The following is a 23,957-nucleotide window of genomic DNA, read 5'->3' on the forward strand; positions in this document are numbered from 1 at the left end:
CCATAAATGCTGGTGGAATCAATGAATTTTTTTTTTTTTTTTTTTTGGAAATCTGCTAATGTTTCCTCTTTCCCATGGACTTTTGCTGCTGGTAGTAAAATACATACAAAATGAAATTTAACAAGCTTTACTTGTGTTTCTAGAGCTAATTACTCAAGGTATCAAAAGGAATAAAAAGGAACCGCGTGACTAAAAAAAAAAAGCTAGTAAGAGTATTTAGTAAACTGAACCCATTTTCTTAAAAGAGAAATGTGGAACCATTTATGAGCCCTTATAGTTATTAGAGTGCTCCTAAACATGATCAACACAGATTCCTCCTCTTCAGTTCCCACTCCCTTTGTGCTGCTGGAGCTTCCTGAGCAGATTGCATTAGTGGAATAAAATAACTTCCAATAACCAAGGGTCCTAGAATGGACACCTTCCATAATGATGACTCATGGAGAGAGCCTGTTTCGGTCCTTGAGTGTCACGGGCAAGCTAGCCTGCCAACCTTACCCTTTGACATAGATGTCACTCATTTCCTCTCCTGTGATGCTTTTTTCATCCAAGAGAACATCCTTGGTATTCCAGATGATCACACGCAGGTAGTACCTGAAAGGAGCATATTTTGAAGGTGATTTTTTTCCTCTGGTCCTGCACCAACACCCCAGTCCAATAGAGCAGGGTCTCAAGGTTACTTACTTTTTGGCTTTCCGGGGGGTGATGTTGAAAGGAGGGCCTGGTGGCCCCAAACTCTTGGGAAAAACATCCACCCACATCTGAAGTTTCCCCTAAATCATTTAAAAATGAAAAGAGAAATTAAGTTATAAGATGAGCAGTGAAGCCTTTGGCTGTTTGTTTTCTAGGTGAAACTGTTTCTTTGGAAGGCAAAAAGAGTAGGAGAGGGAACCAAGGTAAATCATCTCTCTTCAATGTCATTCAGGCCCCCACTTCCCACTCTCACCAGAAGCCTCTGATGGCTGCATGTGCCGACAATATCATCGCCTGAGTGTTCTCTGGTTAGGGAAGAGGGCTTCGCATCACTACCCCCCCAAACATGCTCACATACCCTCTTACAATGACTTAAAGTTGGGTCCCTCACTCAGAACTCTATTCATCACATTGTCTACTTGCTATCAATCCCGGTTTTGTAACACCCAAGGGTTTCTCCATGTACCTCCAGATAGAAAAACCAAAATAATGTAAAATGGTATTTCATTTGTAAAAGAAAGACTTACAACCTGGCACTTTCAAAGGAAAGACCCCAACAACAACAACAACATTAATGTTCCCCAAAGTTGAGGAAGCCCTCAACTATCCGCTGGCTAGTGCCACCACCTGGGAGGAAAGATGCAGGAAGGGGGAAGCTAAAAGCCCAACTGACACTTGTGGCACCATCTTGGTGAGGTCCTGGGCGGGTCTTCCACTGCCACAGACCAGGTCCATCTATCTGACTAGAATGTTCTTCCAGATAGGCTAGGGGTGCCATGAACTCTCTCAACCCTATGAAGCAACTTAAATTTCACAAATTGATTTTGGATGTTTTGTTGACTCTGCCTTCAGACTGGTCTTTAAGAAGTTTACCAGGGAAACTAGATTGGCTTCCTAATGCGCTGAGGTCAAACTGAGTTAACTGGAACTCTTGAAAAAGGATATATTTTCCTATGATCCTGACTCTCTTCTGACTAATCTCTAGGGGTTCAAAGTTCTGTAATACATCAAGCGCGATACAGAACACGAGGCATTTGGGCGTCTGCTAAGACCCGGCCACAGTCTGTCCAGTTTCGTAGACGGAGGGATTGAGGGAGGAGTGGGGGGAGGTGTGGAGTCGCTGCAAAATCTTCCTCACTTTGTAATTTAAGGCTTTATTGGATTAAGGTGTGGGAGGAGAGGCGGAGTGGGCTCTGTAGGGGAAGGACTTAGTAAGAAAAGGAAGAGATGAAAATGTGGAACAGAATAAAAGCAAGGAGTGAGTGACAAAATAAACTAGTAAGCCCAAGGCACTTGCGGCCACTTTTTAGAGCTAAGATTGCCCATAGCTGTGTGGTCAGTGTCCACATGATTTGCATCCATTAGTTTAGTATTTCTTAAAGTGTGATTTCCTAGCCACCTGCAATAGAACCCCGCCAGCTGCTTGTTAAAACTCAGAGTCCAGCCACCCGCAGCCCCTACCGGATCCGAATCCCTCCAGCACAGCCCAGGAGTCTTCCTCATGACAAGCTGCCGCCTGGGCTATGCTGTCATTTGCCACGTCTCTCCTGCTTCCCTGGAAAGTGCTCCCAGCCGCTGGGAACCACCCATCCCCCATCACTATGCATGTGGTCCCTGACTTCCTCCCTGGCTCTTTGGTCTCAGAGCATCACCTGACCCAAGTAGGGCCGCGCACAGAGCCTCCAGACCTCCCCACCTGGCTGCACCGAGGGGTCCGCGGTGGACAGTGGGGCAACCCGTCCTTTCCACGTCGAGGTAGACTGGGGCTACAGTATACCATGAAAACCTTAGAGACTCTCTACAACATTCCGATTCATAGGAAGGGGGTCACAGGAAGTACAGAGACCAACAGACTCAGAGAGAAACAGACAAGAGGCAGGGGGACATCATGAACCAGAGTCACCCTCCTGTCTGGATTTAAGTGAGCTCCCTGGAAATTTTGACCATTGATTTCCCCTTTGGATAAAGCTTATCTGAGTTGCCTTTCTATTCCTTGTGTATTTAGAAGTGTCCAAAAGAGATACAAGAGGCAAATCTGTGTCAGCTCTTGCTGCTGCGTTTGGGAGGTTGAGGATGGGTCTTCAGAGAGCTCTTTTACCTGGGAAATGTTGGGCTGGAAGGTGCTGTGCAGAGTCCTCGTTTCCACGTGCTCGGGGACCAGCCCCTGAGTCCTGAGGATGTGAAGGGCCAGACGCTCGTCTGGGGCCCCCAGGTGTTGGTGCAGAATTTTGTTGACTTCTGGAATGGAAAGTGGCATTGAAACAGGGACTGGCGTCTGCAAACAGTTCAACCAGGTTGCCCTGAGGGGCACGCAGCCCTCCCTCCCAACTCTGCCAACCGGACAGGCAGATTTTTCACGAATCCTTTCACAAAATCCTTTGTGAGTCATTGATGGTCAAGATAGCTCTTGACCATGGGCCTTACCCCAACCAGGCTCACACCTGACCTGTGGGCTGCCACCAGCAAAGGGGCCAGAACACACCAGAATGTGTAAGAGCAGCCTGCATTTACTTTCCTGGCAGAGGCCCACAGCCAGATTCTGTTTCCCAGCCTCCCTTGCAGTTAGGTGTGGCCACACAACCTAGTTTGGCTAGAATGTAACATAGGTAGTGACACATGTGTCACTTCCAGATGGGGGACAGTAAAGCCCTCTCATGACAGATACTCTATGTGCTGTTCCCACTGGATGCAGAAGAAACAGCACCCTTAGGTGCCTGCGTTGAAGAATGGCAGAGCTGTGAGACACAAAGGCTGGTTGCCTGTCAGAATACCTAGTGTGAATTTCTGAGAAATGAACTGTTGTGTTAAGCCACTGACATTTGGAAGTTTCATTGTTACAGCAGCTAGCAAGCATTACTGGGGCATTTAAAAAACAGCTCTCAAATTCTGTGATACTCCTCCCACTGAAAGGTAGGGTCTATGTCCTTTCCCTTTGAATCTGGAGACATATGTGGCCACTTAAGTGTGGAGAAAGAATGCTGTGCATCTTCTCAGGCTGATATACGAGGCCACTTGGCTTGTGGTGGGTCCCCTTGAGATGCTGGCCCTGAGGGAAGCCGTCTGCCCTGGAAGGAGCATGAGTAGCTGGAGACTGCCCTTCTGCAAAGGCCTGAGTAGGTGCCAGCCTCTTCCGCCAGCTCTGTGTGCGAGCCGAGCCGTCGGGACAGCCAGCTCAGGGAGCCTGGAGGACGGCGGAGCGCCCCCGCCCCCGACATCTGACAGCGGCCACGCACAGGCAGTGCTGGTGAGAACTGCCCAGCGCAGGAGCCCATCCTGACCGCAAAGCCGGGAGCAAGGCAAAATGGGCATTTTTCAGCTGCTAAGTCTTGGGATGATTTGTTAGGTAACAATAGTAATTGGAATGATCATTGTGACTGCGACCGTTTTGAGGGGAGTTGTTTGATCATCTGGGGTACTCTTATTTCCTTATCCCTTTTGCTTATTCTCTGTCGGCCACAGCATCAACATTGCCTAAGCTTTTAATTGCCCCTGACATTGACGAAGTTCTCTTCAGATGCAAGGACAAAACCTAGTTTCTTGCAAGGTCAGGAAAAAACAGCGGAGGATCAGGAAGGCACCTTCACTTCCGTGTTCTTTGTTCAGCCTTCTCTGGGTGTCCTGTGCGCCCTTCAAGGCAAGCTCCTCTGCCACCCCCTCTTGGAAGCCCTCCCTCCCTGCAAAACCCTGAGTAGCGCCACAGCTCTTATGCTCTATTAAGCTTATTTCAGGCTTTGTCGTAGCCCAGCTAGCTGGCTATGTGTCAGGACCGATTGTATTATAAATTACTGCTGGAGAAAGAGCAAGACCCCAAGCTCAGACATGAGCCAGATGTGAACTCGGAAAAGTCCTCAAACCAACCCCCTGCATCCCCGAGCCTTCTCAGAGAAGGGCTGGGAGAATGAGGGAGTAAGCCGGGAAGAGAAATTCTTGCACCACCATCTAAGCACTTCTGAGCTAAATTATGAGCTAATTATGCATTTAATAGAAATTAGTTAATGACCAGAACTTTGTGTTCAAAGCTCGAGTGGCTATGACCTAAAAAGGTCAAGTGAAACCTAAGACAGACAAGAAAATGTGTACACTCTGACACTTGACAAGACAGCAGGACTCTGCTATAATGGGGCTTTTGTTAGATGGTCATGTGTGCGGAGGTATAATTAGGGCACGGCTCTGCCCGGCCCCCTCCCAAAGCAGACCCAGCACACTTGCTATACTGTGTAGCCCGCTTGCAGCCTATGGTTTCGCACTTACCAAATTCATCCAAACTGTAGTCTCGACCTCCATATCTGATTCTGCTTCCATCTTCGGAGAGGATGGGGGGCGGGAAGCCTTTGAATCTGGCCACGTTTTGAAGCAGCTGTGTTGGTCGCAGCTGATCTCGCCAGGTGTTTACTCCAGACCTGTAACAGTCCACGCTCAGAGTCGCCACGGGCTACACGGGCTCTTCTTGGATTCACACACATACGCTCCTGTCCCCATTTAATGAGGGAGCAGGGAATGGACTCTACCCTTTGGTTTTTGCCTAGAAATCTATTTCAGAGACCTAAAGTCCACAACTACTTTGCCCTCAGCCAGTTGATCTTGTCTTCCCCCCTCAATTTCCTCTTCCGTCAAAATGAGGGGTCTGACTGCAATCACTGTCATCATGATAGGCAAGCTCATAACCCAGAAATCGCAAGCTGTATCTCATTAGATGCCATCGAAAGCACCTAGGGAAAGAGGGACATCACAAAATTGATCAGGGTCGGCAGAGGGCGGGGTGGGCATTGTCCTGGACTTGGGCAATGCTATAGCCCTCTTCTCCCAAAGAGAGTCCAGTTATTAATAACAGGATGTATCTGAGTCCAGGTGGTTCAGTGAAGACAGGCACTGAAGTAGAGACCCCAGGCTTCCCCAGGTGTCAATGTTAGACGGTCCACACTTACGGCCAAGGTGACTTACACACAGTACTGCTCAGGTATGCCGCAGTGGGACCCAAACCGGGACAGGAATCGGTTTTCCAGATCGATAATCGTTTCTCCCACCTTTTCGTCGCGGGTAAAGGTGTCATAATCATAGACAGAAATTTTCAGGTCTTTTTCTTGAGGCAAGTAGCAGCTCAGCTCATACATTCTAAATAAACAAATGCAACATTAGAATCTCCATGATTCTATCCAGGTCTCTCAAAAACAAAACCAAAAACAGCAATAAACAAGGCTCTGGGGCATCTGGGCGCACAGTCTGTTATGTGACCTGCTGTTGATTCCGGCTCAGACCATGATCTCACAGCTCATGGGATCAAGCCCCATGTCAGGCTCTGTACTGATAGTACGGAGCCTGTTGGGGATTCTCTTCCTCTCACTCACTCTCTCTGCCCCTCTCCCACTCGTGCTCACATGTGCACACTCCCTCTCTAACTAAAAACAAAAACAAAACTAACCCCCTGCCCCAACCAGGGCTTTGTGCAGAGTGTCCCCAGGCAGTAACTGTGGCCGCTGGAGGAGGACATGGTGACTGGGACAGCCAGGTGGGTGGCAGTGGGTGGGGACACTTGATAAGCAGAACATGTTAGTAATAACAATACAGGGGGAGCACACGGGCTTTAAAAAATATCTGTTTGAATCCCAACCTTGTAGCTTACTAGCTGTGGGGCCCCAGGCCAGTTACTTTACCTCTCTGTGCTCAGGTTTCTCATCCATAAAACAGTGACAGCAGTACCTACCATCCCATATTGTTCTAAGGGTCAGGCAAAGAAATGTTTAGGAAGCATTTGGCATGTCTGCATTGCTGAAAACCCATTAGTGGTGATATTAGAAAAGAAAACCACTTCTTTTGCAGTTCCTCTGGTCAAACTAAAGGCTCTGAGAAGTCCTGTGGTTAGTTATGTTTTCACCCAGGTGTCTTGGTTTGATGAAGGAATACTTTTTTTCTTGGAACACCAGTTAACATTTGTAGAGGACATGCATTCTGTTGAACGTGATCTGGACGTCACTGTGATACGACAGGAATATACTGAACGATGGCTCAGCACAGAAGAAAGGCCCCTTCCTGAATTCCTGTCCCAGAATCCCTGAGGGTCTCAGCTGAGAAGAAAGTCACCCCCTAAGACTGGGGCCAGGGACCAAGAGCCATCCAGGGGGCCGCAGAACCAGCATCTCCTTGTCGGCACGCACACACCAGGCACGGATTGGCTGAGCAGAGCCTGACAGCACCACTTCCTCCCCGGGGGGCTCCAAGCAAGACCTTTCCTGCCACTTAATTAAGCCTGTCCTTGGCTCCTCGGAGACGCGCAATTCAGACAGGGCCGCCTTTCTCCCATGAAGGCTGGCTTTCCCCTGCTTCCCCGTCTCCCTCACATGGAGCCCTCCTTCCTGCCCTGCGTGCCTTTTCCTGTCTAGACCTCAGGGCTGGATCAGCGGAAGAAAAGGAAAATGATCATATTGCTGTGCCAAAGGATTATTTCCATTCCCTGGCCCCGGCAGGCAGCTCTGGGTGTACAGCAGAGTGTGTGTGTGTGTGTGTGTGTGTGTGTGTGTGCGCGCGCGTGCGTGCCTACATGTGCCCGGGAGCCGAGGGAGCGTGAGGACCTGTGTGCGTATGTCACAGGGTGTAAGCATGTGCAAGGGAGAATAGTGTGTGTGAACCTGAGAGGCTGTGAGTGACAAAGACTTTGGTGAGTGTGGAGAGGTGTGTGGGTGTGTGCGTGTGCACATGTGCACACACGAGAGCGCATAAGGACACAAACCAACAAACGAGTAGAAAAGACGATGATGGGCACCATAATAAAGCCAGAAATTAGAATACAGGCCACACATCAAACCATAACAAAGTATTCTCCCGTTTGGCAGGGTTCTGGGAAAGTAACACTGTTCTCACAAACGTTTTGCACAAAGAACATTCATTCTACAGGTGGCGGCTTTGCCATGAATATGAAGCATTACCAGGGGTGTCGGGGAAAGCCTGGGGCTCGGTCAAGAATTTCTACTTGAATCTTGGCTCTACCGCGTACTAGCTCTGTCACAGAGGCCTGGCACGGTGTTCCCTCACCTGTGACGTGGGGCCGCTGACCTCCGCCCTGCCCTGCTGGTCGGCTGGCCGTGGACCGAGACGGTGGCAGCCACAGAGACGCCACAGTCAGAGGGCCTGGGTTCGAATCCTGTCTCTGCCTCTTACCAGCTGGGCACATTAGGCACTGTTCCTCTCTGTGCCTTAGTTTCTTCTCTTGTCAAGTGGGATGAACAGTAGCACCTCAGAGTTGTGAAGGTGTTGAGATGTTTCAGCTAAATGGCTCCGGAGGGTGTGTGCACCCAGTAAAAGCTCAGCAAGTTTTAACTATTATTAAATGTGGATGCAGTCTGTAGCTGCAAAATCAGGGTCCTATTTAGAGGTGACTTGGATGTGCCTTCCCCCTGAGAAGGACCTCATCCCCTTGGTGAGATCAGTGAAACAGCCCAGAAACAAGTCTGACGTGGTAATGGTGAAGAAACTAATGCTTTGTCAAGAGTCCTCAGGAACCTAAGACAGAGGGGCATTCTGACCCCATCACTTTATGCCCCCTCCTCGGTTTTGATACCAGGCTCATTAATACATTCACTGGACCCAAATGGTGGAATCAAAATGTCCCAGAGAATAAGCATGAACTGGATTCAGGGAGTGAGAACCAACAGGTGGCTACAGGGGAGTCACTCTACCCGTCCTCCTGGCGTGCAACCCACAAACGTACTGGACTTCTGCACCTTGACTCACCCCCTCCCTGGGGCCCCGGCCCCTGACCTCCCAGGCTCAGAGAAGCCCGTCTCCTGACTTGGCTTTATTTTCTTCATGGCGCTTTTCACCTGCATTTGTGACCTCACGTGTTTACTGCCTGCTCTGCTGACCAGAGATGTGTCTAGTTCATAGTCACGGTCTCGGGGCCCAGAACAGAGCTTGGCACATGTCACATCCTTCACACATAAGCCATGGAGAAACCAAGGACAGACAAAAACGTTTAGAAATGTTCATTACCTGCCAAAGACCGGGTTGAGGGTGTTGGGGATGTAGTTGTCTCGATCTTCAATGACTTTTTTGCCCAGTGTTATTTTTATGTAAGGGTCACACTGTGGGGACAAAACAGATGGCATGCTGTGTCACCGTAGGATGCAAGTTCAAGGCCGTTTCTGGGGCGGGCTCAGTAGCCTCCACACTCGCTCCCACACGGACGAAAAGGTGGTGTCTGCGGTGCCCGCGCCTCAGCTGAGGGCTGAGCCATGGGTCCCTTCACGCGGCACAGCGCCGGCCGCCCGCGGAGAGGCGTGGGGTGGAGAGGCGCCGGCAGGGAGGAGGCACCGCGCAAATCTCCTCGAGGTCACATTTGTAAAATGAGAAGCATGAACCAGAGGATCCAAAGCCCCTTCAGGCTTTCAGATAAATCCCCATCGGGACAATCCTCCTGAATACACTGTTTGGATAGAGTATCTTTCCCCCAGTGAGATAACAGACGCCCAAGAGAAAGAACATGACAATTACTGCGGCTGATGACTGTAATTATCTCGCTACAGGAGAAGGCCCCACGCCCACACTCTTACCAGGCCATTGTTGTCTTGGGGCTGGAGCTCTAAGCCTCGAACAATGTAAATCCTAACCGTGCATTCCTGTGGGACGCTGTCAGGTAATTCCCGAAACTGCCTGGGAGGGGCCGGCACGCTGGGGTCATCCGACAGGGAGTAGATTCTGAAGGAGCCCTGAGACAGAGACACAGATGTCCTCACAGGGCCCGTGGTGACCTGGGCAGAGGGCTCCTGCCCCACCGGCCACGTACATTCCGGGGCGGCCACAGGGGCTGCCTTTTGTGAAAGGAACGTCTATTACAGCGTGCACAGGGAAGGTAAAATGACGATTAAGTATTTAACTAATTACAGGGGAGAAGAAAGGGCAGGGCAGAAGCAGGAAGACCAGGCACAAATCGAGGCAAAAGCTGGACCAGTATGGTAGCAAAGGAGGTGGTGAGGGGTGAAACCCTGAATATATTTTGAAGCCAGGAATAAAAGTGATTATTTTTTAAGCCCAGTAAAGTGCTAAAGGTGATTTCCCTTTTCTGGTGTCACCCCTGTAGAGCCCCCTCCCACCCCTCAGGCAAACTCTTGTTCATCTTTCAGGTCTCAACTAAAAAGTATCACTTCTTCCAGGAAGCCTCCCTGCTTGCCTCTGGCTTGGATGGGTCTTCTGCACTCACCCCTGCTGCAGCACTGTGCTTGTCTACTTATTGTCTACATTCTTCATGAGACTGGGAGCTTCCTGAGGGTGGGAACTGGGTCTTGTTCATTGCCATCTCTAAGACTTGACACAGGGTGGGCATGGCTCAGGGGTACTGTGAATGTTTTTTGACTGAGCGAGCCATTGGGCCAGCTTGAAGGCCGTACACCTTATCCTGAAATGAGCTTAATTAAGTACAAATGAAAGCCCTCAAGTTGGATTCTGAACATGTGGGTCTTAGTTCCAGCCACACTCACCCAGCAAAGCAGTGTGAAGTACTAAGCGCCTCCTACTATGTGCCAGGCATTAGGGACCCAGAAAGTGAACTCAGGGACCCCAGTCTGGCACAGGGCTGTTAGGTCTGATTCTCAGGGCTTCTCTCATACTTGCCGGGAAGCCGCAGTGAGAAGGATGCTGAGAACGGGGGTAGGTTAGGTAGAGCATGGGGCTCTGATCGATTAGTAATGTCTGCCCTTGGAAAGGATGGGGAAGTAGTAGCACAGATGCCTGGGACTTGCGGGCTGTGGTTGAGGGAGGGGCCCTCACGAAAGCCTTCCAGTGTGAAAGGTGCTTTAATGGTGGCGGGAACCAGACCTGTGGGATCCCAGAGCAGGAGTGAGTCACTCTGTCAAAGCCACCAGGGAACACTTCACAAAGAATGTGACACTTGAGCTGGCCTTGAAAAGGATGAGTAGGAGTTTGTCAGGCCACAAAGAGGGAAGGCAGAAGAGCCTGTCCCCGAGGCTCCGAGTTGTGAGTGGACAAGGTGTGTGTGTGGTGGGGGGGGGCTGGGAGAGGTCTTGGAGCAGCAGGGCACCGGCGAGGGTGCTGCCAGGAGCTTGTGGAAGGCCAGCTCCGCCTTAGGGAGGATTTGGGACTTGAGCCGCCATGGAAACCTGACATCTTTCAGGAGTCAAGGAACAGGATCAGAGCAGCTGCATGGGGAATGGACTGAATGAAGCAGGGCAGAAAGGCCAGGAAGTTGCCTGGTGGTCCTGTTGGAAGGCGGGGGGAGGCAGTGGGGGCAGGGAGCAGAAATGAGGTCTTGGCGATGCTCAGTCTGCAGGACTCAAGCTTGGATCGCATGGGCAGGATGAAAGAAACCTATGAGAACAGCTTTGAGACTTCTGGCCCCCACGCCATGTCCCATTTCCTTGTCATCACCTGTAGCATCCTGCAGATGCCAGAGGACACGTCCCTGCCCCAGTGGCTGGCTGTCCTTTACCCTTGGTCTCTAAAGAAATTAAAGGTGGATTTGAAACAGAACCAAAACACACGCTGCTCACCTTAAACTCTCCCACGACAGAAGGATCTTCATTTTCATCTGATTTGCCTCGATACAGTTTGAAAGTATCCGAAAAGTCTGTCAGGCCTCCAAATTCTGTTACCTCCTCCAGTTCACAATCATATACCTGAAAACCAGCAACAGATTCTTAATTTCTCAATAACATACAGGTGGGGTCTAAAATCAAAAAGACTGGCAATGCCATGCGGGCATGAGGATGTGGATGGAGGGACGGACCCCTCACCGTGCTGGCAGGGACGCAGAACAGCGCAACCACTTGGGGAAAACATCCAGCAGTTTCTTATTGACTTAAATACCCAGTGACTCTATGATACAGAGACTGCATTCCCAAGTGTTTGTTAAGAAAAATGAAAACATGTCCACACGATACAAGAACTTCTAAAGCAGCTTCATCCTCAGGAGAATGGATACATAAACCGCAGTATATCTGTACAATGAACTACCGCCCCGCAGTAGGAAGGGACAGAGTCCTGACACACAGGATGGCGTGATGGGCCTCAAAACAATGTGTTGGGCTAAAAAAGCCAGACACACAAAATACATACGGTAGGAGCACATTTATATGAAGTGTAAAAATAGACAAAAGCAATCTATGGTGATAAACCAGGTCAGCGGTCTCCAAGAGGGACGGGACATGGTGGGTACTTGGCTGGAAGAGGTGGACCGTCCTCTGTGGTGATGGAAATGCTCTCTGCCATATTTGGGGGGGAGGTTTACCCAAATGTATACAAATATCACAACCCATTGAATGGATTCCTTTATTGTATGTAAATTGTACCTCCATAACAAAACTGGAGAAGAGGAACAAGAATGAGAGGAGGGAAGGAAGGAAGGAGGGAGGGGGGCAGAGAGGGTGGTTTTGGGACTGATCTACTGGACCAGTTTGATCATTTTTCTAAATTAGCGGTTCTTTACATATGCTGGTGTTTCTTGAGCTGCACTTGAGATGTGATGATAAGGTGAAAATATGTGGAGTTTTTCTACTTTGATGGGGAAAATCATTTTAATGGCTAGACAGGTCTCATTTTAAAGTTTTTTTTTTTTCTTCTCCTATGCAGTGTTCTGAAAACTTTAGCATTTGCTTCTCCTTAAGCGCATAAATTATAGCCTGAAACACAGAATCAAGAACTGGAAACTCAAAACATTAAACCAGGAGATCACAGATAGTGAGATATGCCTAGCTCAACAGTTCACCTTCCTCCTGGACACACGTGTCCATGGATGTGATGATATGTCACACCCATGTAACAGAATCGACTTTTCAGCTAGTGAAATGGATGCCTGTTTGGAGGACAGGCATGTTGACCTTTCATGCTGTTCTGTAAGAGCATGCTTTTAGGGTTCCTTTGGTTAAACTGGATAATTGTTGGCATATTAGTGTGGTGGCAACCCATTCCCAACCCTCTATCACATGCCCCCAAGCCCCAAAATGGCAGTCATATAACCATAAATCAACAGCTGTCCTCAAGCTCCTGGAATCTTGGCAAAGCCAAAGCCCATTGCAAGAGGACTGCCCAGGAAGCCTGAGGTGCTCCTGGCCCCTCCCCATCACCCCTTTGGGTCTTCTTCTTAGCTCTGCCCATGGTCAGTTGCAATGGATGCCAGTCCCTCGCCCACAGCAGCACAGGCCCGGGTACCTTGAGTTTGGAATAGCCTTTCTGGACATATTGTCCACATTTTTCATGTTCCCCCATGGAAGCATAAAACTTGCTCCACCAGTCAACGATTTCTTCCTCCTAATGAAAGACATAAAAGTGGAAAAATCTTTAGTATTGACATGGATTTCCAATCAGTGCAGGAAAGCCCGTATGTAACAGGTAAGAGAAATAGGTACTTCTGAACCTGAAATGGACGAGATTATAGGATTTTTTGTTTACATGTACAAGGGATTCAGCGTTCACGATTCTTCTCCCCAGAAGCTACAGGTGAAATGACCATCCTTGGTGGCCAGTGGTATCTGTTTGGCCCTAATGCCCACAGCTATAATAGATTCTTTCTTTTCTAAAAAATGTTTCATTTTCTTTTAATTTGAGACAGAGAGAGAGAGAGAGAGAACATGAGTAGGGGAGAGGGGCAGGGGGAGAGGGAGAGAGAAAATTTCAAGCAGGTTTCATGCTCAGCACAAAGCCCGACATGGGGCTGGATCCCACAACCCTGGGATCATGAATGACCCAGTCAAAATCAGGAGTTAGATGCTCAACCAACGAACTGAGCCTCCCAGGAGCCCAGATGATTTCTTATAGCCTATAGACACCATGCATTCATTAGTCTGATTTTACTTTTTTAGCCTGTTGACTTGATGTGTGTATGTGTGTGTGTGTATATATATATACACACAAATTAACTAGATAAAACTTCCCTTATGTGTTTTCTACTATTTCATTTCTTTAGTCCTTATAGCCAGCAGTGCATTATCAAATGAAGCTAAGCTGGGAGGTGGAAAAACTGGTTCTAATTCAAGTCCTACCCTTTACGTTATACGCCACACTCTCACATTACAAGCCACATCGGCTTGGGCAAGTTGTCCAACATCTCTGAGCATCGATTTCTTCACCCACCGAGTGGGATAAGAACATTACCTGTGTCCATCTACTTCAGAGAGTTGTTTTGGAAATCAAATAAGATCATTAGGAGCAAGAGCTTTAAAAGTGATCAAATGTGAAACACAGTAAGGAGGCATTATGGGTCATTTAGACTAGTGGCTCCCAGCCTATCCTTGGAGTTTCTAATTCAATCAGCCTGGGGGAGTCCTGGGCCTTCGGGAATGCTTTCTTAAATTCCACAGGCGATTGGGGTCAGTGTTCAGAGCTTCTGGTTTAGACGGTGGATCTTGGTTGGGTAGAGGGGACAGCAAATCAGAGTCACTTGTAAAACACTTTAAAACTGCACAAGTCTATAGTTTATAAAAGACTGCTATAAGTTCCACTCAAGTTTTTACCTAGAATAGAGTGTCATCAGACCCACTCATTGCTTATTTTAATATACCTGGGAAAGCATGGTCTTGCTGTGGGAGAAAAAAACAGTGTCACCTGTAACATAGACTCTTACTCAGTATGGGTAGGGGGCAGGGAAGGAACATTCGAAAAAACGATTTCCTTTCTGTGTACGGTATACACACACACACACACACACACACACTACAGAATTATTTCCCTTTTATAGTCAGTAAACTAAGCCTGGATTTAAAAAAAGTTTCCTTACATAGGAAACTTCAGCTATAGGCAGAAAATCTAAAATGAATCTTAAATCTAGCAAAGTGTGTATAATAGTTACCTTTTCTGTCAGCTGCGTATCACATACATGCACGGGAAGAGGGCAAACCGTGTCAGGTCACACAGATGTGGAGACCAGTGAGCATCAGGTTGAAAGAGAAAGAGAGGAGGAGAAATTAATTTTCATGCATGCTTTAGAGAATCAACATTTTGATGATTATTGAAAGTATTCAAGATGATCTCATAGCTAAACACACCTTGCTGGTTTCTTCTCTGAAAACATGCACATGAGTTACAAACAGTATTAAAACGGAAGGGTTGGAGGTGGCCACTCACACCCACGTTCTCCAGAGCTAGGCAGTCTGTCTGCCAGCACAGCGGGCACGCGATGGGAGGGATGCGGGTGCATGCTAGTGCGCCGCTCACCTGTCTGCCCGAACCTTTCCATTTCATTTAGCTTCTAGAGTATTCTCCAACTTGGCCTAATTCTTATCCCTTCAAAAACTCCTGTCATGGGAAAATCATGTCTAGCATGGCTGCAACATCATCATGCAGCTGCTTTTCCTTGTGTTTTCCCTGTGTCTCTGTTATAGCACCAAATACAGATCCATCAGCGCTGCTCTAAGATGTCAAGTTTCTCATGGTCAGATGCTTCCGTCTGAGCTTCTGCATGGAGGGTCTGCCCTTGACCTCAGGGTGCATCCATGAGATGAGAGAATGGTGAGCTAGGATGCCGGGCTCGAGTTTTCTCTCGGTGCCTGCTGGTCGTCACCCAAGTTCACCTTCAGGGGCAGTCTGAGCAACTGCTATCGGACCCCTTTCCTGAAATTCTGTCTTCAAGTTCATTTCTCCTGTGAGGAGACAGCAGCTCCTCCTTACTGGCCCTCCCTGCAGCTGTTGCCTGAGGTGGCCACAGGGCTTCCGCTGTTAAGTGCCCCTGGGTGTTTTCTGATGGGCGTTAATTCAGTACACAGCATTGCCAAGAGAGGCAAAGACAGACAGATGTAACCGTTCCTTATGTTAGATTCACAAGAAAGCAGGATTAAAGGTTAAATCGCAGCCAGATTGAGATTTTGGAGAGAGGAACTTTATGCCAAAAGTACATTCACATTCTGAATGGTTCCTGAATTTTTTAAAAAAGATTTTTAAAGTCTGTTTTTTCACATCTATTTTTAACTATTTGAAATCATTTCCAAGAAGAGAATAGTTCATGGTTTAAAAAGCATGACTCAAATTTCTGATTTTAAAAGGATAAACACGGGAGAATTGATTCCCACCCGTGTGCTCAGGAGTTCATGCAGAAAAGGAACGGGAGCATCTCACGGAGCTTGCTGTAGGGCATCTGCACGCCAAGAGTCTCCCTGGCTGACAGTCATCACATTCCTTTAAAGATCGCCTTTCACTCCAAAATCTAGTATTAGAAAGAATCTGAAAGGAGAATTCAAGTCTTTAGACCAAGTCCCCATGGTCCCAAGCAGCTTCATGCATTTTCTTATCATACATACATGCACTGTCGTTGGAGAAGCCATTTTGCTGAGTGCTGTTGACATACTGCTTAAGCACTGGAATTGGAAGGTAATTGTTGAAATGGCCATGTAGGAATGCCCATGTTATCTGGCTAGCACTTACCAGTTTGCCCCAGGTACCACCTTTCTTGTGGTAATGCTGAGCCCATTTAAGAACTCCCAGAGATGGGGGGCATCTGGATGGCTCAGTCGGTTAAGCATCTGACTTAGGCTCAGGTCATGATCTGGTGGTCCGTGAGTTCAAGCCCCCTGTCAGGTTCTCTGTTGACAGCTCAGAGCCTGGAGCCTGCTTCAGATTCTGTGTCTCCCTTTCTCTCTGTGCCCCACCCCTGTCTCTCTCTCAAAAATAAATAAACATTAAAATAAAATTTAAAAAAAAGGAACTCCCAGAGATCACACAGGGTAACGGTGTGAGTTTCTGCGAGCACAGGACGGCCACCCAAAGCCCTAGCCTCCAGCTCCATCAACAACAGCTACTTTTGACTCACTCTCTCAATTTACCCAGATTAGTGGTAACAGACGTACATGACACACATATCGCATGTACATGTAATGCACGCACATCATGTACATGTAACACAGGACATCAGCAAGCAAGTTATTATTTGCTCTTCCAAAGCTCAACTTCATTCATTTGACTTTGCATAGATGTGTATTGTCTTTCCTGATGAACGGGTGGAATCGGTTTTTTTAGGGGCGATTCCAACCAGCCTTTCTTATCAACAGTGTGCCTCAGCTAGGTGATAGCAGAGCAAGCTGATGAAAGTCACGTACATTATAGTAGTCCCCCCTTATCCGCGGGGCACACGTCTCAAGACCTTTAGTGGATGCCTCCAAGTGTGAGGAGTATTGAGCCTTATACATACTATGCTTTGTCCTATACACACACCTAGGATAAAGTTTAATGTATAAATCAGGCACAGTAAGAGATCAATAATAACTAATAATATAGAACTACAACAATATACTGTAATAAGTTCTGCGGCTATGGTCTCTCTTTCAAAATATCTTACTGTCCTGAATTCACCCTTCTTCTGATGATGTGAGATGAGTGAGGTGAATGACTCAGGCACTGTGACACAGCGTCAGGCGACTACTGCCCTTCTGACAATTTGTCATAAGGGGGACCGTGTATTTTGGGGCTGCAGTTGACTGCAGGGAAAGCGAAACCTCAGATCAAGGGGAATTACTGAGCGATGGCAGTTCCGGTACTACCACCTCCGATCCTGTTCGGGTGCAGCTCAGATTCTATGATGTAAGCTAACCTTTCACTGTGCGCTGCTCCAGTAGCCCAGTCATCGGTCACCTACTGTTAGGAAATGAGTGACAACATCGGCAAAGATTGGTCTTATTCTTCTTGATTCCTCACATGTAGGGCTACTGAGGACACAGCAGGCACGAATACGAACTGTTTGGCGATGAGAAGAAAACTGGAGACAGGTTACAGAACAGGACCTAAAACTGCCTTTTTCCAGGGCCGTTGTGAAAATGTGTGTCAGGGTTCCTCGGTTTGCATATACTTAATTTCTCCCTAGGCCACCACTGTTTGGGAATGTCTGAGGTCATTTGCAAAGTGAATGCGGTAGTTTCCCGAATTTGATGTTGTCATGTGTGACTGTGGAGGATTCCCAGGGAACAGAATCAAATGCCCTGCGACACAGAGCTGACTGTGGAGGCCGCATTTCATGTGGTCCAGTTGTCAGTAAGCTTAATGAAGTGGGAAGGAAGTGAATTTTTTAAAGGCACTGTTTATGGACATAACATATTAAAGTGCAATCATGTGCATTTTGGGGCCAGTCTGCACATTAAAACACGCTGTGAAAGTCCATCCTAAATGCCAACACAAACAGGGAGATATTTGATGTTTTGTTTTTTCTGGACTGAGACCTTTCTTTCCCTCTCCCCACCCCCAGCCCCCTTTCCTTCTTGTAGAATTGGCTGGACTGGATCTAAAATAGGGTCCTGAATGAGCATTTCCACAGATTTCTTCACCTCAAAACCACAGTGAATATAACAATCAAAGATGCCCCACACATGGGCAAATAGGGTCATTAAAAATCCATGACACCTCTGCTTCATGTAGGGAAAACAACTTCTGAATGCTCACTGCCACAAACTGTTTCCTGAAACTTCTCTTTCTAGCAAAGAGTATCAGATTGTTCACACCAATGGTTCTCAGACCTGCCTGCACATTAGAATCACTTAGATTTTTGAACATACTGATGTCTACTAGGTCTCTCTTCCTCTTGGAGGGTGGGGCCTGGTCCTGGGTATTATTTTAAGTATCCGGGCTGACCCAGGGTAGAGGACACTAATCTACACAATGCCATTTAACAACCGATGAGTGCGAGACACAGATTCTTTGTTGTACCTCCATAAGTCGGTTCGGTTATTATTATTTTAATTCCATTGAATGGTCATTTGACTGAATTTGCCCAATGCCTAGGCACCTGGAAAATAAAGCTGACACCATCCGAGGATCAGCTCTGAAGCCTACCTTAGAAGCCAGTAATGGTTTGGTGTCTTCTATTTCGATAACAACGTCCCGGCAGGGTGAGGTAGACAGAAGGGAGGCTGCAAGACAAACAACGGCTCACCTAAGATACTTAGAAAAAAGCATACTGAACATTCTAGTTCAAGTTCAAGTTCAGCAGCCGCAGTGGAAAAGAATTTACTCATGGGTAGGACTCACTGAGTGGAGAGGACCATCCTGAATGGAGGAGACCCAGTAACTCATCACTTTCCCCAAAACGTGACATAGGTTTAGACATTTTTTTTCCTCGTCTTGGAAAATTAGCCCCGTGCCTGTACACAGGAAGTGCTCAAAAAAGAATGGTTTAGTTGTTTCCAGACCTGTCTTTAGAGGACATGAGTGGAAAAGGAAGCCCGCATCTGAAAGAGCTTGAGTTTCTTGGCATCCGTCCCCAAGACACACCAAAGCAAAGCGGTCAAAGAGGTGCGCATCGCCGGCCTGAGGTTGCAGCCGGCTCATTCAGCTCCGGCTCCAGAGTGCGAGCACAGGGAAGGTGTCACCCTGGCTTCATGCGGTCCCCAGAATGCGGCTGACCTTGAACAACGTGGGTTTGAACAGTGTAGGTCCACGTATATGTGGATTTTTTTCAATACAGTATGGTACTGTAAATACATTTTCTTTTCCTTATGATTTTCTTAGTGTCTTCTTCTCTCTAGCTAGCTTTATTGTAAGAATCCAGTATGTAAAATATACAACATACCAAAAAATGTGTTAATGGACTGTTTATGTTACTGATATTTAAGGCTTCTGGTCAACAGGAAGCTATCGTAGTTAAGCTGTAGGGGAGTCCAAGTTGTACACGGCTTTCTGACTGCATGGAGGTCAGTGCCCCTAACCCCTGTGTTGTTCAAGGATCAACTGTATTTGTGGCTCCGGATTTTAGGATTAGTGCGGGGCTCAGGGGTAGCTCCTGGGCTCACCAGGTTTGGTTCCACCAAAGCCTCAGCCTGGGGCATGCGTGTGGGTGAGAGGTATGTCTACCCTTTATGCAAGATGGTACTGGGCAGTCAGACATTCAAAGGGAGGCCAGCACCCAGACAGAACGAACTGCTAAGCCTAAAGAATTTTCTGTTTAACCCACCCATGTAGGACCAAAAGCAAGGGAGGGAAGACACATATTTAGGTACATACCACATGCCAGGGAATGAGCTAAGCATTACATACTTTATCTCATTTAATCCCTCAATAATCCTGTAGAATATGCACCATTATCCCCATTATAAAGATTAAAAAACAAATTGAGGCTAAGAGAATGCAAGTTACTCGCTTCCGGTTAAGCAGTCAGTAGGAAGTGGAAGCAGACGACCTGCGGCAGTCTGACCCCAGAGCTCGTGTTTTAACAAGCCGGAGCCCAGGACAGAGTGGGAACGGATGAGGGGTCACTGGGGAGACAGGGAGGGGGACATCTGCTGAACATCCACGAGACTCCACTTGCTCTGCTAGCTCTTTCTATATCCACGGAGCCCCCCATCCCCACCAGCAGCCTCTACGTTTCCCAGAGGCTCCCCCCAAAACTCCTGCAGCCACAGCACAGCATGCGACAGCCGGTGTGCGTGGGAGCCCAGCTGTATGCCAGCTCCGTCACACCAGTTCTCCGCTCTACCGGCCTCCTGTAAACGAAGCCTCAAGGACAGGAGGAGACCTCACCTGTGTGCTTCTGGCACGCGGCCAGCCAATTACAGGCCTCAACTCTTACACTATTATTGGTTTTAATAAACTACCAGATTGATCTAAGATAATAGATTCTGGTCTTGGGAACATTATGCTCTGCTCACCGCATACTCCTTAAGGATTTTCCTCTTTGAAGAGTTCTCGGAAACCCTGACCACACTTCACATTAATTCCATGCAGTCACTCACTAACCAGCAGACCTCTGCCCGAGACCCTCCCTCCCCTAAAAGACACCTACAAGTCCACACTCAGAGGCCAGAGAAAGGTCGCCGAATTTGTGATTTCCTGTATTTGGATCAAAGGACTTTGTCTCATGGGAGTAGCAGGGACAATGCCAAGATCATGGTTTCTCTCTATCGAGTGACCCCAGATTAAACAACGCTGCAGTCACAATTCTTGTTGCTATAAAAAATGTTGCTAGTTTAGGTACTATCGATTCAACACAAAATGCTTTGCATGGGAAATTTCTGGATAAACTCATGTAGGTTTGTTTTTTGCCCACATGTGATTGTGGATTTTAGTTTTTCCTCTTTCTCTGAGGGCTCACAGGATGCTCAGACCCACAGAACAGAGGAGTTTCAGATGCTCTGTCAAATCAGTACCAAACCTTCTGGAAGATTAAACAGAACAGGTTAGCAGGACAGCTGCTTAAACAGAAGACATCTGCTTCAGTCTTGAGGCACTGGCGATCAGTGGAATGAATGTGTGCCCGCTCCCCATGGCGTCTGATCTCATGAAGCCGGGGCCCGGGACTTTGTTCACTATGGTGACCCACTCTCCAGATCCCAACAAGCTAAAAACAAGTCATTATTGAATGGGCAGCAGCAAAATGCTATTCACTGGCTATTATTTATTTGGAGCCCTAAGGTAAGCATTATGCCCTGCTCTGTCATTTACCTACGAATCTTATGACCTACGGCAGGCAAATACCAGTTTCTCCTCCATGGATGACAAAGAAATAACACCTTTCAAATTACATCACAATAACGGGATGCGTTCATGAGGACAACAGATGGAAGGCAATTCAAAAGAAAAATCCTCCCCCTGCTTCACTGCTCTGGAGGGGACCGCTGAGCTCCTTATTCAAAGCACCGATCACACTGGACTGCAACTGCTCATTGTCTTGTCTGTCTTCTCTGCTTGACCACATGAAAACTCTGCAGAGCACTTAACATTTCCTGAAGGACAGCTTATGTTCAGCCAGGGGCAGGCTACTTCAGAAGGTAACAGTTTAGGCACTGGATGCCCCTCCCCCACCCCCAAAACAAGGTGGGAATTGAAATCCAGCTTTACCACCTACTGACTATACCACCTTGGGAGAGTTACATAGCCCACTGTAAATCAAACGAGTTCCTCATCTGCATGAATATTTTTTTTTTATCTTGAGGAGGTTTGTAAATCTGATGAAATCAGATCTCACATGAAAAACCCAAAATGATATTTACAGACGGGCATTTTACCTTTTAGCTGTGGCACAAGATCCTCCTTTCCTGCATAAGGGTCGCAGCGGAAGCGTTCCAGGCGGTCGATGGTGCACTGCCCAACAACTGGCTTCCGCCCGAACTGCCGGTGGTCGATGACCTTGATCACCAGCGGGGGCATGTACAGTTCCTCCTTGGGCAAGAACTGGGGATCACGGAGGGGGGCGTCACTTCTCTGTGCGACACCGTCCCAGTAAACTCCCCCAAAGGGACCAACTCAGACTCTGCCCATTTGAGGGAGCCCCAGGGACTCGCAGTGTCTAAGTAGTTCAGGAATTTGGGTGCTAAGCAAGCAGCACAGTGCTTCAGGGCAGGAGCTTTGGAGCCACACTGCCTGGGTCAAATTCTGGCTCCGCTACCAGGAGCCGCCTGGCCTCAGACTACTTTCCAAAGCCCCAGTTACCTCCTCAGTTATAGGAAGTTGTTTAACTGGTGTAGGCGAACTGCTTCGAATAGGGTGGTAGGGCCCAGTAACAGGATGCGGACTCAGCATTTAGTTAGCATATTTAGAAGTAACACTGAATCTCCAAGAGAAGTAACTGTGGCTGGGGAATCTTTTAGTCTTGGATGTTCAGTGTCCAAATGGAATGCTCATTTCCCCGAGATTCCTTCTGTTCTTCCACGTGGAATTGGGTGGCCTCGGTGACATTGCCTGATTAGGGAGTTATGGGCTGGTCTCATGATCTGCCCAGTACGTGGTTCAGATACATTTCCACCTCTGGCCTTGCAAAGGAGTTGAGGTTGGGGCTGACTTTTCTCACTCCTGCTGAGACTAGATTCAGACTAGAACTTGGGGGGTTCGGGGAGGGGCCGGGGAGTGGGCAAGAATGGGTGGAGTGGCCCCAGGGTGATCACTTTGGGATTCTGGCACTCCATCGGCACATTGCAGGGGGAGGAGCACGGGCTTTGGAGCTGGAGGAACCTAAGTCCAAAATCTGGCTGCCTACTTGCCCACTGGGTCCTTGGTGTCAACTACTTACCTTCTGGGTTTCCGCTACAGTGGGTGTTTTAGGAGTGCAAACTCCCTGCCCTGCAGCGAGAGCACAGACTACACACAGGGAGTAGGACCAGCTCTAGCTCCCAGATCGGGGGCTGTCCGCTCTCGACAAAACCACGGCAGCACAGAAGGTGTGGCCTGACACTCACTTGCAGGACCTGGAGAAGGTGTCCCCCTCTCTAGGCTTCGGTTTCTTCATCTGTAAAAGCCTAAGTTAAATCACAGGACCCTAGAGTTTGAGAATGGTGTGTTACACCAAATGACTAGGGAAAGAGAAGGAATGCGAAGGTCCTGGCCTTTCTACTCCAGTAAAGCCAAGGAAATGAAGTGATTTTATCTCTTTGATATAGTACAGTAAGAGAGAGATTTTTCTCCTTAAAAAACTAAGGATTTAACTGCTTTAAAAGTGGGAGGACTGGGTGACCTCTTGTTCCGAAGTCCTACAGGGTCTACGATGGAGGACCGTGAACCAGATCTGACACTGTCCCATTCCTAACGACCATTGGAGCAAGGTGGGTGCCTTCCAGAGGCACCTGGAGAAGGGGCGCAGTCCCGGGCTGTTAGGGCATGCCTCCCCCCACTCCCCCCCCCATGGGCTCCACACCTGCCCTCCCCAGCCAGTCAGTCCTTATCTGGAGGCTTCCTGTCCGTGCACACCGGCGAGGGCAGGACTGAGGGTTACTGATATTCTGCCCTCAGGGGACTGACCCAAACCTGGTAGCTGAACAGATGAGAAGCTTATCCGGGAAATACGCAAGTATTTCTCATAACTATTTCTGTATCACTGGGGACGTCTAAAGTTTCAAGAAACCATCACTACAGTATGAGAGTCTAAGGGACAAAAGTCACTGGCAAGCTGAATCCAAGGCGAGGTTTTTCTATTTGCTGTCAGGGTTTTGAAATATATAAACTTTCTTGGGGTGTGGGTGGGGTGTGAATATATATATATATGTACCTTCCCCCACATATGTATCCATGTTGCAGATAAAACTCAGGTACGCAACACCCATGGGCCATGACAGTCCTGATACTGTACCACTTTCATGAAGAGAACAGAACTCGGGAAGTTGGGGGTCTTCTTAAGGTTTTTGATCACCACTGACTCTACTCTTTCCCCTCCGCACTCCACAATGAGGCTGGGCGATGTGATAGAAGCCATCTGGTAGTTCTTCATATTTCTTAAGCCCCAAGCAAGAATCTAAGAAAACAATAAAAGAGGAAGGAAAACCCTGTATATTAGAAATAATATTCAATGGAAAATTTCTTTCTTAATAACTGATAAATTCTTTAAGGTTGACTTGTACAGATTTGCCTAAAATCTCTATGACTTT

General features: G+C 47.9%; 1 protein-coding gene across 1 annotated transcript in view; it reads right to left on the minus strand.

Annotated features, from left to right (window-relative positions):
* The window catches only part of MYOF (myoferlin), a 147,204-nt gene that overhangs the window by 11,148 nt on the left and 112,099 nt on the right, over positions 1-23,957 (minus strand). Inside the window, exons 35-47 of the mRNA XM_029920143.1 lie at positions 23,663-23,824; positions 21,609-21,774; positions 18,442-18,518; positions 14,480-14,491; positions 12,844-12,942; positions 11,187-11,312; positions 9,234-9,389; positions 8,674-8,765; positions 5,632-5,802; positions 4,942-5,090; positions 2,789-2,928; positions 682-770; positions 496-591 (exon numbers count right to left, since the gene is read on the minus strand). Coding sequence (XP_029776003.1) covers positions 496-591; positions 682-770; positions 2,789-2,928; positions 4,942-5,090; positions 5,632-5,802; positions 8,674-8,765; positions 9,234-9,389; positions 11,187-11,312; positions 12,844-12,942; positions 14,480-14,491; positions 18,442-18,518; positions 21,609-21,774; positions 23,663-23,824 — 1,535 coding nt within the window. The remainder of the gene's footprint in view (positions 1-495; positions 592-681; positions 771-2,788; positions 2,929-4,941; positions 5,091-5,631; positions 5,803-8,673; positions 8,766-9,233; positions 9,390-11,186; positions 11,313-12,843; positions 12,943-14,479; positions 14,492-18,441; positions 18,519-21,608; positions 21,775-23,662; positions 23,825-23,957) is intronic.

Source organism: Suricata suricatta, chromosome 2, assembly GCF_006229205.1.
Source record: "Suricata suricatta isolate VVHF042 chromosome 2, meerkat_22Aug2017_6uvM2_HiC, whole genome shotgun sequence".
Taxonomy (NCBI): Eukaryota; Metazoa; Chordata; class Mammalia; order Carnivora; family Herpestidae; genus Suricata; species Suricata suricatta.